This window comes from Nerophis ophidion, linkage group LG05 (genome assembly GCF_033978795.1).
Source record: "Nerophis ophidion isolate RoL-2023_Sa linkage group LG05, RoL_Noph_v1.0, whole genome shotgun sequence".
In the NCBI taxonomy this organism is placed as follows: Eukaryota; Metazoa; Chordata; class Actinopteri; order Syngnathiformes; family Syngnathidae; genus Nerophis; species Nerophis ophidion.
Window position 1 is genome coordinate 48,571,718 of NC_084615.1, and position 16,835 is coordinate 48,588,552.

General features: G+C 40.2%; 2 protein-coding genes across 5 annotated transcripts in view; both read left to right on the forward strand.

Annotated features, from left to right (window-relative positions):
• The first annotated feature begins 263 nt into the window (after positions 1-263).
• On the forward strand, positions 264-12,271 carry fkbp6 (FKBP prolyl isomerase 6). Of its 3 annotated transcripts, none has more exons than XM_061901255.1 (9): positions 264-582; positions 6,662-6,779; positions 6,860-6,949; positions 7,010-7,212; positions 7,273-7,392; positions 11,108-11,305; positions 11,388-11,497; positions 11,564-11,652; positions 11,759-12,271. In XM_061901255.1, the coding sequence occupies exons 1-9, from the start codon at positions 520-522 to the stop codon at positions 11,773-11,775; spliced, it is 1,008 nt and encodes a 335-aa protein (XP_061757239.1). In that variant the 5' UTR covers positions 264-519; the 3' UTR covers positions 11,776-12,271. The 3 variants fall into 3 exon arrangements, with proteins under 3 accessions (XP_061757239.1, XP_061757240.1, XP_061757241.1); XM_061901256.1 differs by lacking the exon at positions 264-582 and adding an exon at positions 4,045-4,150; XM_061901257.1 differs by lacking the exon at positions 264-582 and adding an exon at positions 4,219-4,344.
• Positions 12,272-12,396: 125 nt separating this feature from the next.
• Positions 12,397-16,835, forward strand: part of arhgap18 (Rho GTPase activating protein 18) — a 57,669-nt gene continuing 53,230 nt past the window's right edge. Inside the window, exon 1 of one of the 2 annotated variants that reach the window (XM_061901253.1) lies at positions 12,397-12,534. In XM_061901253.1, the coding sequence (XP_061757237.1) occupies positions 12,500-12,534 (35 nt within the window). In that variant the 5' untranslated portion in view covers positions 12,397-12,499. The remainder of the gene's footprint in view (positions 12,535-16,835) is intronic. The other variant, XM_061901254.1, reaches the window with a different exon arrangement.

Consider the following 16,835-nt stretch of genomic DNA (forward strand, 5'->3'; position numbering starts at 1 on the left):
TTCATAACACCAAATACAAATGTTATCAAATGTTTACTGCGAGTATCAGCTCAAAAATATTTGTCTTGCAAGTATCATCATATAATATATATATATATATATATATATATATATATACATATACATATATATATATATATATATATATATATATATATATATATATATATATATATATATATATATATATATATATAGGGTGATAACCTGCATACTAGCAGTTGTACACACATCAATGAATATATGTCATGAAAATTATATAGTCCTCCCACATGATTTTTAACTTTTTGATATAGTAATTTTAAGTTTTCGTTAGTTTCTGAATCCAGCTTGATTTTTTCTGAACATTGTTATTTTAATTTATTAAAGTCATGCATTTACAAAAGTCCCCATAGACGCCGAGACAGGTCACGTGACTCCTTTATCCAACAAAGTGTACAGAAAGTAAACGTGAACTTGTCCAGAAAAATAGCACTTTCTGTTCGGCCAATTATCTAACATAATCTTTCCGCCGACAAGATGTCAATAAACGGACTACGAAAAAGGTTTCAGTCAAGTTCGACGGCCGCAGTTGTAAATCAGGTGAGTTGTTGGCTATAGCTATTAGCGGAAGTAAGTCCCTACTTAGCTTAGTTGGCACTTTTTTAATGAGCTATTGCTATATTGTTTGCATTTAACTTCTAAAGGTACTTATATTTAAAAAACGTTACTATTCCAATACTGTGGTATAGTTTTGTACAGTACATGGTGTTTTATATTTTTTATTCACATTAAGTTATGGCTGTTTTTAATATTGGCAGGTGTCAAGTTTTGCTGCCAATCATAGAAAACCGTTTTCCAAGTGTGATGTATAAGTTACATTAAATTACCTTATTGGAGTTTCAATAAATGTATAATTTTCCACGTGTGATGTATAAGTTACATTAAATTACCTTATTGGAGTTTCAATAAATGTATAATTTTCCACGTGTGATGTATAGTTAACATTAAATTACCCTATTGGAGTTTCAATAAATGTATATCAAAATAGAAGTTCGGTCCATCCATTATGGAGCATCAACCACCAGAATGAATTTTAAATAAAACAAAGTGTACTTAACTACAACCTTTCAGCTTTAGTTTAAGTGTATTTTCATCCAAATCATGTAAACGGTGTAGGCCTGTCTTATTAAGTGACAAAAAGTAATGGGACAAATTGCTGTTTAACTATTTCATGGCCAGAAGTGTGATTTGTACCTCATTATCACATTTAAAAGGTCCTGAGCAGGGGTCTCAAACTCAATTTACCTAGGGGCCACTGGACGCAGAGTTTGGGTGAGGCTGGGCCGCGAGAAAATATATATATAAAAAAAAATGTTACATACTTCTCAGCATGTCTAGTTGTATAATGACGTTTCAAATTGTATTCCTTGTACACCGCAACTTTCTCTGTGCAAATAAGACACGTCGGGCTGGCCCTGTGCTCAACAAAGAAATATTGCATCTCCCACTTTTTCTGGAATTGTCTGTCCACATCACTAACTCTTCTCTTCACTGCAGGCTTTGAAAAAGACATGTTTGGGGTTGTGGAATATATTTGTATTTAGCCCACGCACGGACAATAATGTAATTTCCGCAATGTGTGTCGTTCCACTTTTCCTTCCTACAGCAACACGCCGGTCGGCGGATAATAGACGGCAAAGTAGTGAGATAGCGAGCGCAAAAAAGTGACGGCTCCCGGAGTGTTATCCGGCGTCATATAGAAATGTACGTAGTGTTCATCGTGTGAGGCAATGCAAATTAAACAATTAACAAAACAAATAACGGTTTGAATTGGTCCAGGTTATCGGGGAATGACATTACTGACAGACAGGTGTCGCGGTGTGACTGCAGACAGGCACGTAAGAAAACCCTCGTTTCCATGGCAACGTCTCTTTCGTTTTCACTCATTTGCCGCTTTTCCACTAACACAGGGGTAGGTAACCCAGAACGTTGAAAGAGCCATTTTGGACCCAAATAGCGCAACGCTGTCAAGCGCAATTCATATAAAACTTGCGGGCCGCACTAGCATTAAACTTTCATTTCAAGGTGGGGGCCGCAAAATAACGCATTGCGGGCCGCAATTGGCCCGCGGGCCGCGTGTCTGAGACCCCTGGTCTACAGTTTGTCATCCATCCATTTTCTACTGCTTATTCCTCTCAGGGTCATGGGATGCTGGAGCCTATCCCTCCTGCCCTTGGGCGGAAGGCAGGGTACACTCTGGACAAGTCGCCACCTCATCACAGGGCCAACACAGATAGACAACATTCACACTCACATTCACACAATTGGGCTAATTTAGTGTTGCCAATCAGCCTTTAACCAGGTGCATGTCTTTGGAGGTGGGAGGAAGCCTTAGTACCCGGAGAGAAACCCCACAGTCACGGGGAGAACAGAGAAGGGTCGAGCTGCAGCCTCTGACACTGTAGGTCGCGCCCACAGGGGTGACGACAACGGAAGTGAGCCGTGTCTTAAAGACATGTCCACAGTGGCGCTGACAACGTGACAGTGGACACTTACAGGGTTTCCAGGTAATGGCGCACCGCCACAGCAAAATCATAGCCGCCACACCTTAAAAATAAGTGTTTTTTATGCAAAAACAAATTATTTTACGTATTGTAGCCTCCAGACTGAGTCAAAAGTCAGACACTTGCCAATGCTACGCTAACAATCAGCCCAATTCCAACAGGTTTTACCTAGCGTGCAAACACATTCATCTCTGTGCTTCCCTTTGCACACTTCCTCACTCTGTGCATGTGTTCTTTCAGGTACGGACGGTGTATTTGTTATCATGGGAAAAATAAAATCAAAATCACATGAACATACAACATTACCACCAGCAGTTTTTTTACATTATGAATGGATATACAGTGAAGAAAATAAGTATTTGAACACCCTGCTATTTTGCAAGTTTTCCCACTTAGAAATCATGGAGGGGTCTGACATTTTCATGGTAGGTGCATGTCCACTGTATGAGAAATAACTTAAAAAGAAAAAATCCAGAAATCACAATCTATGATTTTTTAACAATTTATTTGTGTGATACAGCTGAAAATAAGTATTTGAACACCAACATTAATATTTGGTAGAGTAGCCTTTGTTTGCAATTACAAAGGTCAAACGTTTCCTGTAATTCTTCACCAGGTTTGCATAGACTGCAGGAGGGATTTTGGCCCACTCCACACAGATCGTCTCTAGATCAGTCAGGTTTCTGGGCTGTCGCTGAGTAACACAGACTGTCAGCTCCCTCCAAAGATTTTCAATTGTATTTAGGTCTGGAGACTGGCTAGGCCACTCCGGAACCTTGATATGGTTCTTACGAAGCCACTTCTTGGTTTTCCTGGCTGTGTGCTGTGGGTTATTGTCATGTAGGAAGATCCAGCCACAACTCATCTTCAATGATCTGACTGAGGGAAGGAGTTTTTGCCAAAAATCTCACAATACATGGCTGCAGTCATCCTCTCCTTAATACAGTACAGTCGTCCTGTCCCATGAGCAGAAAAACACCCCCAAAGCATGATGCTACCACCCCCATGCTTCACAGTAGGAATGGTGTTCTTGGGATGGTACGCATTATTGTTCTTTCTCCAAAAACACATAGTGAAGTTATGACCAAAAAGGTCAATTTCGGTCTCATCTGTCCACAAAACTTTCTCCCATGACTCCTCTGGCTCATAAAAATGGTCATTGGCAAACTTAAGATGGGCCTTAACATGTGCTGGTTTAAGCAGGGGAACCTTCCGTGCCATGCATGATTACAGACCATGACATCTTAGTGTTTTACCAACAGTGACCATGGAAACCGTGGTCCCAGCTCTTTTCAGGTCATTAACCAAGTCCTGTCGTGTAGTCCTGGGCTGATTCCTCACCTTTCTTAGCATCATTGAGACCCCACGAGATGATATCTTGCATGGGGCTCCACTCCGATTGAGATTGACCTAAGGCTTGCCATGCCCACACCACCCAAGGTTAGCTGCACATTGTGACCAATCACAAGTCAGGAGGAGGTGCTTCTTTCTGGTGTTTGGAGTGATCACCAGTAAGAGGAAATTGTTGTGTGCTGCGGGAAGATGTATACATTGCCAAGACAGACGACTGTTTCAAAATATTTAGTTGCTGCAACCGGCTAAAGGTGGGTGGTCTCTTCCTCCTCACTGCTTTATATGTCCTCTACTCCCTCACCCCTCCAAAAGCATTGCGCTCAATGCCAGCGGACAAAATTATCTTTTAAATGTAAACATGTCAGAATATTGGAAAAGATATGAAAGACTTTGACTCTTCATGGTTTACTGAATTTATAATTACAACACAGTAGAGCTTCTTGAGGTAGGAGCCGTATACGTGAAATTCTCCTTGGTCTCAGAGGTGCCAGTGTGTGGTGACCAAAAGCTGCTGTTGTCCGCCTGACAGAGCCAAGGAGTCGCAGGAACATGTTTTGACAACAATAGGTGGCGAAATGATCGCCTTGATGAATCTATATGTGTTCTCACAAATACTATGTACAGTAAATGAAGGAAAAAATTAATTGGTAAAAGGGGGAATTTTGGGTCCTTGCCTTGAACTTTTTTAAATTGTTAAGATCGAATGTTGGCAAAGCCCGAATGACCACCTCTGTATGTTGCCACAGCTTGTTGAAATGTGCGTACGTCAACCATGAAGTTTGCATGAGGCAGCACACATTTCCATGTACACGTCAGTCTTGATTATTTTGTCTTTCTTGTGAAAAAGATTGTACGCCAGGTTTTTGTGATCAAGCAATCTTGTTACATGAGGCCCAAAATGTGACTAAATCAACATTCTTAAACTCAAACTCACAGGTGAGTTTAACAACAAAAGACCACAGATAACAACTGCAGTGGTTAACCAAATATTATTTCCCTCGTGAAAAAAATGCATTGGTGAATTGTATTTTTTAAAGTATGTCATTACTGAGTTAATTGGTGGTTCTCATACAACAGTGGTTCTCAAATGGGGGTACGCGTACCCCCGGGGGTACTTGAAGGTATGCCAAGGGGTACATGAGATTTTTTTTAAATATTCTAAAAATAGCAACAATTCAAAAATCCTTTATAAATATATTTATTGAATATTACTTCAACAAAATATGAATGTAAGTTCATAAACTGTGAAAACAAATGCAACAATGCAATATTCAATGTTGACAGCTAGATTTTTTGTGAACATGTTCCATAAATAATTATGTTAAAGATTTCTTTTTTTGTGAAGAAATGTTTCGACTTAAGTTCATGAATCCAGATGGATCTCTATTACAATCCCCAAAGAGGGCACTTTAAGTTGATGATTATTTATATGTGTAAAAATCTTTATTTGTAATTGAATTACTTGTTTATTTTTCAACAAGTTTTTAGTTAATTTTATATGTTTTTTTGAAAATAGTTCAAGAAAGACCACTACTGTTATATAATTTTTAATAAATCAGAAACTGGTGACATAGTGCTGTATTTTACCTCTTTATCTCTTTTTTTTCAACCAAAAATGCTTTGCTCTGATTAGGGGCTACTTGAATTAAAATAATGTTCACAGGGGGTACATCACTGAAAAAAGGTTGAGAACCACTGTCATACAACATCTAAAAAAGCCTTTGAGGTTCTGGAACAACATTCAATGCACAGATAAGACAAAGATCAACTTGTACCAAAGTGACGGGTTGAAAAGAGTGTGAAGAAAAAAAGGAATTGCTTATGATCCAATAAATAGAAGCTCATCAGGGAAGCATATTGTCACGGTGTGGGCAAATATAGATTTCCTTGTATATATTGATGATGTGACTGAAAAGCTACAGTAATAACTATGAAGTATTTCAGACAATAATATCTGCTCATATTCTGTCAAATGCTTTAGAAGACATTTGGAGAGTGCTTCTCAACGCAGGTAGATCGTGACCCAAATGATACTGTAAGAGCAACCAATTTATTATGCAATAGTCAAATCAACCACCTGACCATAATCTAATGATATGTTGTTTGTTTCATGTTTTTTTAATTTTGTTTATGGACAGTGGGCATGGTACATTATTCACAAGGAATTAATGGGTCCACCAGATTTAGTTATTAGCTCATTTCCATCTGTAGTCCTAAATTTAACACCATTTCACATACAACACCAGGGAAAAAACAAATGACACAACCACCAAAAACAAAAAAAGATGACTTATAAAACTAAATCTACATACAAAGAGAAGAGTTATGTTCTGTTACAAACAGAAGACAAAGAAAAGGGATAAGAATGCTATGATATGAAGGGGGTAGGATTAAAAAAGTTCTGCTTCTTCCTTTTCGGACATGTTGTAATGAAACAACTGGAAAAATGTGATGCATTACACTGTAATTGTATTGTGTGCATGTTCAAAATAAACTGAACTGAGCTGAACTGAAGAGTACAACACAAAACAGCAATATACAGTATTTTTAAATCCAGTATGGTGGTGTGAAGAGCCAAAATTATTAGAATTTTCTCAATGTCCCAATATTTATGGACCTGACTGTATATGTGGGGAATTGACATGATGAATGAGGTTCAGAGCCATCAATGCATCTTTATAATTGTAGTAAATGTTTCAGAAATACAAATGTAGTATTGAATTTGGTGTCTTAATTGTTTAAATATCTTTGTGCCATCCCAGAGTCCATTTGACAATATCCGCCAGCAGATGGAAGATGTCCTAGGAAACGGGGGGGTCCTGAAAGAGGTGGTCCACCCTGGAGAAGGCCCGTCTATGCCCCAAAATGCTTCAGTGTTAAGTAAATAAGTCTTGCTCTCATGTCTCCATAGCATGTTTTAAATTATTCTGCATTGGGACTTTCATTCTGTTTCCACACAGTCCATTACTCCGGCTTTTTGGAATATTCCGACCAGCCATTTGAGACCACCACTCACTTCAAACACCCGCGCATGATGAAGCTGGGCAGAGGTTGGAGAATAATAGAAGAGAAACAATGTTCAAATGTTTAACAGGTGACTCGTTAAACAGACGTGACGCTTCCTGGAATGGAGCTCGGTCTGCTGACCATGCGGAAAGGAGAGTTCTCCCGCTTCCTGCTGCATCCTCGCTATGCCTACGGAGAAATGGGATGTCCTCCGCTCATCCCGGCCGCTGCCCCGGTTTTGTTTGAAATCCAGATCCTCGACATCCTCGACTCCGGCCAAGTGGATGACTTTGTTAAACTGAGCCCGGTATGGAGATCCACCGTATCAAGTACAAACTTTCCATGGTTAACAAGTTTTGGTTTTCAGGAAGAGCAGAACATGTTTCCTCTGTGCAAACTGGATGAAGTGGTCAACACGCTCCGCAGCTTTGGCAACAGATGCTTTAACCAGAGTCGCTATGAGAAAGCCAAAGAGCACTACAAGCAGGTGAAAGTGTAAGGTGTAAAGGTATTATTGCCTCAACCATTTAATATGTTTTAGACATTCCTCAATGTGTGTTTGAAGAAAAAGTGAAATATGTGCTTTAAGCAAGCCTTGCTGGAAAACACTGTTTTATGCGTCTGTAGCTTTAAAGGGGTTATATTATGATATTTTTTCTACATTTAAATCACTTTGTTGTGGTCTTCATAACGTTTAATGGTGGTTCTGCTGTCCAAATTGCTAGATTAGATTTTACAGACCGCTTTTTACTGTCTTCAGGATGCACCGTTTTGTGGGCGGTCTTATTTACGTACCTCCATTTTGACCGTGTCTTCTCCCCTTCAGCCATGTTGTAGTTTTTAGCGCTTCCATATGGAGTCTACTGACAGATATAAGATTGAACACTAATACACTAATTTGAATAGGAAATAGCAACAGCGGAGGATGCATGTGCATGTACGAGCCGGTCTGCCCTAAAACAATAGGATAAAGAAAAATAAGACACTTATTGATTGATTGATTGATTGATTGATTATTGACTACAGCGTTGGACTACAAAGGCAGACTCGCACAAAGCTCTTCGGGTAAATTTCTACCATAAATGGAAATGTCTGCAGATGTACAAAGTTAGAAAAATGTCTCAAATTGTCTAAATTCCAAACGGTTCGTTTGGAGGAAAGATGACATAAGGCAGGATTGTTTTATAAATATCTCCGCAGTGCATGCATGGTTTGATTTAAATTTTTTGGGATGTCTACAGATCCCAAATACACAAAAACACACACTAGGTAAGAAAGGTTGGTTTTGCATAATAGGTCCCTTTTAATGCTAATGTGCTGTGTTTGTTTACCACAAGTGTGTCTCCTAAGAAGCACTATTGCTTATTTGATCCACCCTTGACATAAACACTGTAAATATTTAAACACTTTGACAGCCATTTCGGATATGTGTTTTATAGCCATAAGTAACACATTTTGATAAAGCTTATCCTATTAAATGTAAAACTTGCAAATATTGTTGTAAATCAGATGGTGTATTTGTTATAAATCAGATGGTGTAAATTCATGGTATTGAATACTACAAACAATTGTTTTGAACAATATAATGTGACCAGTGCACAACAACGAAACAAAAGCAAAAACTGCTTTTGACTCCAGTTAAAATCATTTGGGTTTTGCCCTCAAAATATTCCTGTATTCAGAGACTTCCTCTCCGACTCTGTAAACGATAACAAAAACACCAAAATAAATATTTTTCAATTATAAGAAAAAAAGAAAATATAGATCTAATCATTGTGAAGTTGGCACGTTGTGTAAATCATAAATATAAACAGAATACAATGCAATTTGCAAATCCTTATCAACCTATATTCAATTAAATATACTGAAAAGACAAGATATTTAATGTTTGAAATGAGAAACTGATTTTTTTTTTGCAAATTGTTAACTTATATTTTAATGGCAGCAACACATTGCAAAAAAGTTGGCACAGGGGCATTTTTACCTCTGTGTTACATGGCCTTCCTATTAACAACACTAAGTAAAGGTTTGGAAACTGAGGAGACTATATTTTTGAAGCTTTTCATGTGGAATTATTGTCCATTCTTGCTTGATGTACACTTAAGTTGTTCAACAGTCCGGGGTCTCTGTTGTGGTATATAATGCACCACACATTTTCAAAGGGAGACAGGTCTGGACGGCAGGCAGGCCAGTCTAGTACCCGCACTGTTTTACTATGAAGCCACGCTGCTGTAACACGTGCAGAATGTGGCTAGGCATTGTCTTGCTGAAATAAGCAGGGGTGTCCATGAAAAAGAAGTTGCTTGGATAGCACATGTTTTGCTCCAAAACCTACCTGTATGTACCTTTCAGCATTAATGGTCCCTTCACAGATGAGTAAGTTACCCATGCCTTGGGCACCAAGGCACCCCCATACCATCACAGATGCCGGCTTTTGAACTTTGCCTCTATAACAGTCTGAATGGTTGTTTTCCTCTTTGTTCCGGGGGACACCACGTCCCCAGTTTCCAAAAAATAATTGGAATTATGGACTCATCAGACCGCAGAACACTTTCCCACTTTGCACCAGTCCATCCTGGATGAGCTCAGGCCCAGCAAAGCCAGCAACGTTTATGTGTGTTGTTAATAAATGGCTTTCGCTTTTCATAGTAGAGTTTTAACTTGCACTTACAGATGTAGCGACCATCTGTAGTTACTGACAGTGGTTTTCTGAAGTGTTCCTGAGCCCTTGTGGTGATATCCTTTACACACTGATGTAGCTTTTTGATGCAGTACCGCCTGAGGGTTCAAAGGTCAAGGCTGTTTATTCTTCAAATTCTCTGAACCTTTTGATGATATTACGGACTGTAGATGGTGAAATCCCTAAATTCCTTGCAATAGTTCGTTGAGAAATGTTGTTCTTAAACTGTTGGACAATTTGCTCACGCATTTGTTTACAAAGTGGTGACCCTCGCCCCATCCTTGTTTGTGAATGACTGAGCATTTCAATTAAGCTGCTTTTATACCAAATCATAGCATCCACCTCTTCCCAATTAGCCTGTTCACCTGTGGGATGTTCCAAAAAAGTGTTTGATGAGCATTTGTCAACTTTCTCAGTCTTTTTTTTTCCATTTTTGCCAGCTTTTTTTTTAAATATGTTGCTGGCATCAAACTCCAAATGAGCTAATATTTGCAAAAAATAACAACGTTTCTCAGTTCAAATGTTAAGTATCTTGTCTTTGCAGTATATTCAATTTGATATAAATTGAAAGGGTTTGCAAATTATTGTATTCTGTTTTTGTTTACGATTTACACAATGTTCCAACTTCACCGGTTTTGGGTTTTGTACATTGTACAATAAGCAGCCAAAATGGAATCATTTTGCAAACAATATAACTAAAATATATGTTATTACTAAATACTAATAAAACAGATTTGTTTTTACATGTATGTACATTTTTTCTCGCCTTTTTATAGACAATATATGCATCTTCACTAAAAATGAAAATGACATGATGATGTCATATTGACCCCTCTCATGGTTCTTCCCCCGCCACCACAAGTAAATTGGCAATCTGGGGAAAACCGTGGTAGCTAGTAGCCTATAGCCTGCAGTACCATGTTCACCTTTTTGTTAATTACTTGAATCACATACAAGAAAAGACCAACCTTGTGTGCCTTTTGGAGGACATTTAGATGTTAACTGGTTGTGCAGCTTTGCAGAAGTATACACGCTGCAGGACAGCTTGTTTTGGACATTATGTCACACATTTTACATGCAAGCCAATATATTCCCATACCTGGGTTTTTTTCAGATCTCTGATCGGGACACTTCTAGTCAAACCACACAACTTCCAAAGCGTGGGCGGTGTGGCTCGGTTGTTAGAGCAGCCGTGCCAGCAATTTGAGGATTCTAGTCACTGCCGTTGTGTCCTTGGGCAAGACACTTTATCCACCAGCTCCCAGTGCCGCCCACACTGATTTAGATATAGCTTGAAGATGTAGATAATGGGTTTCACTATGTAATGCATTTTGAGTCCCTAGAGAAAAGTGCTATATAAATATAAATCACTTCACTTAATTTTTCTGAAGCTTGGTGTTAACAAACACGTTCCATAGACATATTACTGATAGAATACCTTCAAAAAAATCTATTTTGTGAAAAGGTATGGCACCACGTTAATGAGTTAAGTGTTAACTAATGGATACTGCATGTACAACAGGGGGTAGAGTTGCTAGGCAACAGGGTCCGGCAGAGCGATGCGGAGGCAAAAGAGCTCCAGATGGCGCTGCTACCTCTCTATCTGAACCTGTCCCTTACGGAGCTGCGTCTGGAGCACCCGCGGAAAGCTCTGAAATACGCTTACAGAGCTTTGGACGTCGACTCCAGCAGCACCAAGGCTCTTTACCGCTGTGGACAGGTCTGACTCAAACCTCTACAGTAGACGACCAAAAGCAAATTGCTATCACATCGGTTGTTAAAAGCGCCGTTGTCTCTGCCAGGCCTACTTGGAGCTGGGAGACAACGAGAGAGCTCACGATTACCTCGTCAAGGCCCAAACCAGAAAGCCCTTTGACGGCGACATCAATAACCTGCTGAAGACAGTCACTATGTAAGTTCATGGTACATGTCGACTGCACTCATCATTGCACAACCTCACTGGTGCTTTATGTTGCAGTGCCTACAAAGACAGCTTGGACAAAGAGAAAGACTTCTACTCAAAAATGTTTGCAGGCTTCAAGGGCTCAGCGGAGAAGCAGACAAATGGTACTCTACTGCTTTTTAACATCCTGGTTGTTTATCTCATTTGATTGTGTTGGTGTGCCTAATAATGTGTCTTCCACATGTAGTAAAAAGTGTTTGTCTTTTGCAGATGATCCAAGTCAGTGAAAAGCCACTCTGCAATTCCTGAGTCACAGTTTGTGGGTTTTTTTGTTCAACCTTTAACAATTCTTGCATTGTTTTATTTGTTTTACCTCATGATGAATATATTATGTTCAGTATTTCCATGGGTTTGTTGTTTTCATTTTTAATGGGGTTTTGGCCAAAGCACGAATAAAAAATCTGAATGTGACTTTCAGGTATTTGCTAGGTAGTTGTTGTAATACCAAACAACAGCACAAGAGGGAGTGTATTTCCAGCAGGGAAGGTCATAATGCATATGAAGATGAAATAAGTTAGTTTTATGAGTTAGTCACTTACAGTGTGTCTTTAACTACACTGCATAATACTGATAATTATTTGTAATATTTTGCTTGACTAAGCAGCTTCAGGCGAAGGGAGAAATAGTACAAACAGCTCAAAGAAGGATTTAGTGCTGCTCTGTTTGGTTCGCTCCTAATAGCAGCAGATGAATGGAACTATAAAGTTTACAGGAATCGGAGAAGCAGTGACAAAGAAGGGATGAGATGGGATCAGAAAGGGGGAGGGGCAAGTAGGGAGGCAAGACAATCTGATTGAGTTCTCAGGCTAATCGACTTGGGTGTGTGTGCGTGCGTGCTTGTGTGTGTGTGTGTGTCTGTGTGTGTGTTTATGTGTGTTAACATCATCCCCAAGCACATGGCAAGAAGGTCGTCTTCAGTAAAGAGACAGTTTGGTTGGACACACAGACATTATGGTCTCCAGACTGGCTTTTTACCTGCACCTCAGGTAAGGAAGACAAATATTAACATATAATGCCACTAGCATTCATATTTTTGTGAAGTAACGTGCAGTCAAGTCCAAAACTATTCATAATGCTGACCATTGACCATGATCAAAGTTGAGAAATATTTTTTTCACAGTGATACCTCTTGTACATTGTCTTATTTTGTGGGACACTCAAGAAAAACAATTCAGAATTTTTTTTAAATTTCAGGCTTGACTGTATCGGAAATTATTTTTTTATTCTTCATGCAACCTCTAAATGAATCAAAACAAAACATATCACATGTCATCAAAGTACCATTTTTTCTCATACATGTAATGACTTCAAAGAATAAATATCCATTATGATAGATATTGTTATGATCCTTATGATCTGAAGCAGATTCTATTATAGTATGCTACTTTTTATGCCATAACAATTCTCCCTCCCTCTGAAAGTAAAAAAAAACCCTAATTTTTAAGATGTGGTGCAATTTGGAGCCGTTATAAACAATTATTTTATTTTGCTTGGCTGGCGTACACATCCTTGTTCATTTGAGGAAAGTCAAGAGTTCAAAATGTGCAAGGAGTGTCTTTTAAAATGGGGATAGTTCCTCTCACTCTTTACCTAATATGGATGTGAACAGCCACCAGGCATCTTTCATGTCCACTTATACCCTCATAAACTACCAACCACACACTAACTACAGATTTCAAACCATAAAATGTGCCAGAACCTCCATCTGTTTGATCAGGTTTTTTTTTTATTTATATTAGTAATACTCTTAGTGTAACTGACTTTAGGGATAATAGTTTTAGGGTGTAACTAAAGAAGAACATTTCACATTGATCAACGAGCAAGATACGGTTCAAATCCAAAGCATGCTGCTTTTAAATTTTGATAAATGTGTATTTCTGAGATTTCCTTTTCAAAATTACAAACCCCGTTTCCGTATGAGTTTGGAAATTGTGTTAGATGTAAATATAAACGGAATACAATGATTTGCAAATAATTTTCAGCCCATATTCAGTTGATTATACTACAAAGACAACATATTTGATGTTCAAACTGATAAACATTTTTTTTTGTGCAAATCATTAACTTTACAATTTGATGACAGCAACACGTGACAAAGAAGTTGGGAAAGGTGGCAATAAATACTGATAAAGTTGAGGAATGCTCATCAAACACTTATTTGTAACATCCCACGGGTGTGCAGGCTAATTGGGAACAGGCGGGTGCCATAATTGGGTATAAAAACAGTTTCCCAAAAAATGCTCAGTGTTTCACAAGAAAGGATGGGGCGAGGTACACCCGTTTGTCCACAACTGCAAGAGCAATTAGTCAAAACAGTTTAAGAACAACGTTTCTCAAATTGCAATTGCAAGAAATTTAGGGATTTTATCATCTACGGCCCATAATATCATCAAAAGGTTCAGAGAATCTGGAGAAATCACTCCACGTAAGCGGCATGGCTGGAAACCAACATTGAATGACCGTGACTTTCGATCCCTCAGATAGCACTGTATCAAAAACCGACATCAATCTCTAAAGGATATCACCACATGGGCTCAGGAACACTTCAGAAAACCACTGTCACTAAATACAGTTCGTCTCTACATCTGTAAGTGCAAGTTAAAGCTCTACTATGCAAAGCGAAAGCCATTTATCAACAACATCCAGAAACGTCGCAGGCTTCTCTGGGCCGGAGATCATCTATGATGGACTGATGCAAAGTGGAAAAGTGTTCTGTGGTGTGACAAATCCACATTTCAAATTGTTTTTGGAAATATTCGACATCGTGTCATCCGGACCAAAGGGGAAGCGAACCATCCAGACTGTTATCGATGCAAAGTTCAAAAGCCAGCATCTGTGATGGTATGGGGGTGCATTAGTACCCAAGGCATGGGTAACTTACACATCTGTGAAGGTACCATTAATGCTGAAAGTACATACAGGTTTTGGAACAACACACGTATACTGGCATCTAAGCGCCGTCTTTTTCATAGACGCCCCTGCTTATTTCAGCAAAACAATGCCAAGCCACATTCAGCACGTGTTACAACAGCGTGGCTTTGTAAAAAAGAGTGCAGGTACTTTCCTGGCCCGCCTGCAGTCGAGACCTGTCTCCCATCAAAAATGTGTGCCGCATTATGAAGCATAAAATATGACAGCGGAGACCCCGGACTCCATCCATCCATTTTCTACCGCTTATTCCCTTTTGGGGTCGCGGGGGGCGCTGGCGCCTATCTCAGCTACAATCGGGCGGAAAGCGGGGTACACCCTGGACGAGTCTCCACCTCATCGCTGGGCCAACACAGATAGACAGACAACATTCACACTCACATTCACACACTAGGGCCAATTTAGTGTTGCCAATCAACCTATCCCCAGGTGCATGTCTTTGGAAGCCGGAGTACCCGGAGGGAACCCATGCATTCACGGGGAGAACATGCAAACTCCACACAGAAAGATCCTGAGCCTGAATTTGAACCCAGGACTGCAGGACCTTCGTATTGTGAGGCAGACGCACTAACCCCTCTTCCACCGTGAAGCCCCAGACCCCGGACTGTTAATAATAATAATAATAATAATAATACATTTTATTTGGTATAGCGCTTTTCTGAGCACTCAAATACGCTTTACAGGATAAAAAATAATTAAAATATGAAACAGTTTAAAGCAATAATATAAAATACTGGAAATATAAAAGCAGTATATTGTAAAATACATAATAACACAGGACAATTATAAGACAGGACATTACAAGGCACAGAACACTAATCCCAGGTTAAAAGCAGATCTGAAGAGGTGTGTTTTGAGAAGGCTTTTGAAGGTGGGAAGGTCTGGGCAATCACAGATGGCTTTGGGAAGAGTGTTCCAGAGGGTGGGAGCAGCGATGGAGAAAGCTCTATCACCCCAGGTCTGGAGCTTGGTTCTGAGTGGTGGGGAGAGAAGGTTGGCATCAGAGGAGCGGAGGCTGCGTGAAGGGGTATGGTGGTGAAGCAGGTCGGTTAGGTAGCTGGGGGCCTGGTCGTGGAGGGCTTTGTGGGTGAGGAGGAGGATTTTAAAGTGGATCCGGTAAGAAACGGGGAGCCAGTGGAGTTTCTGGAGGACTGGGGTGATGTGCTCACGGGAGCGGGTGTGGATGAGCAAGCAGGCGGCAGAGTTTAAGAATGTATTGGAGTTTATTGAGAATTTTGCAAGATGAGCCATAGAGGATGCTGTTACAGTAATCAAGTCTGGAGGTGATGAAGGCATGGATCAGGGTTTCAGGGGCAGAGGAGAGGGATGTACGGAGACGGGCAATATTTTTGAGGTGAAAGAAAGCCGTTCTTGTGATGTGGTTAACATGGTGTTGAAAAGAGAGGTTATTGTCCAGAATGACTCCAAGGTTGCGGATGTGAGAGGATGGTGACAGAGAGGAGTTGTTGACAGAGAGGTGGAAGTTGTGAGCAGTTTTGGTGAGGGATTTGGGGCCAATGACGAGCATGTCAGATTTGTCACAGTTGAGTTTAAGGAAGTAGTAGTGCATCCATAATTTGATTTCAGTGAGGCAGTCGGTCAGGGTGGAGAGAGTTATGGAGGAGATGGATTTTGTGGAGATGTATAGCTGGACATCATCTACATTGCAGTGGAATTGGAGGTAATGGCGGCGGATGATGTTACCGAGGGGGAGCATGAATAGGATGAAGAGAAGTGGACCAAGCACCAAACCCTGGGGGACACCTTGTGACAGAGGGGCAGTGGAGGAAGTACAGTTGTTTTTACTGATGTATTGCATTCTGTTAGGGAGATATGACCTTAACCAGGAGAGGGCAGAGCCGGTGATGTTGAGGGATGATTCCAGGCGGGAAAGGAGGATGGTGTGGCTGATGGCGTCAAAAGCTGCTGTGAGGTCAAGGAGGAGGAGAATACTAAGGTGGCCGAAGTCTGAGGAAAGGAGGAGGTCATTGGTGACTTTGAGAAGGGCTGTTTCAGTGCTGTGACGTGCACGGAAGCCGAATTGAAATAGTTCGAACAGATCATTGGAAGTGAGATGAGTTTGAGTTGAGTGGCGACGGCACATTCAAGTATTTTGGACAGGAAGGGAAGGTTGGAGATGGGCCGGAAGTTGCTCATGGTGTCAGGGTTAAGTCCAGGTTTTTTTGAGGATGAGGTGATAGCTGCCATTTTCAGGGTGTCAGGGACTAAGCCAGAGCTGAAGGAGGAGTTAATGATGTTGATGATGACTGGGGAAATGGGTGGGAGACAGTTTTTAACCAGAGTAGATGGGATGGGGTTCAGAGCACAGGTGGAGCTTTTCATGCCCACCATGAGTTTG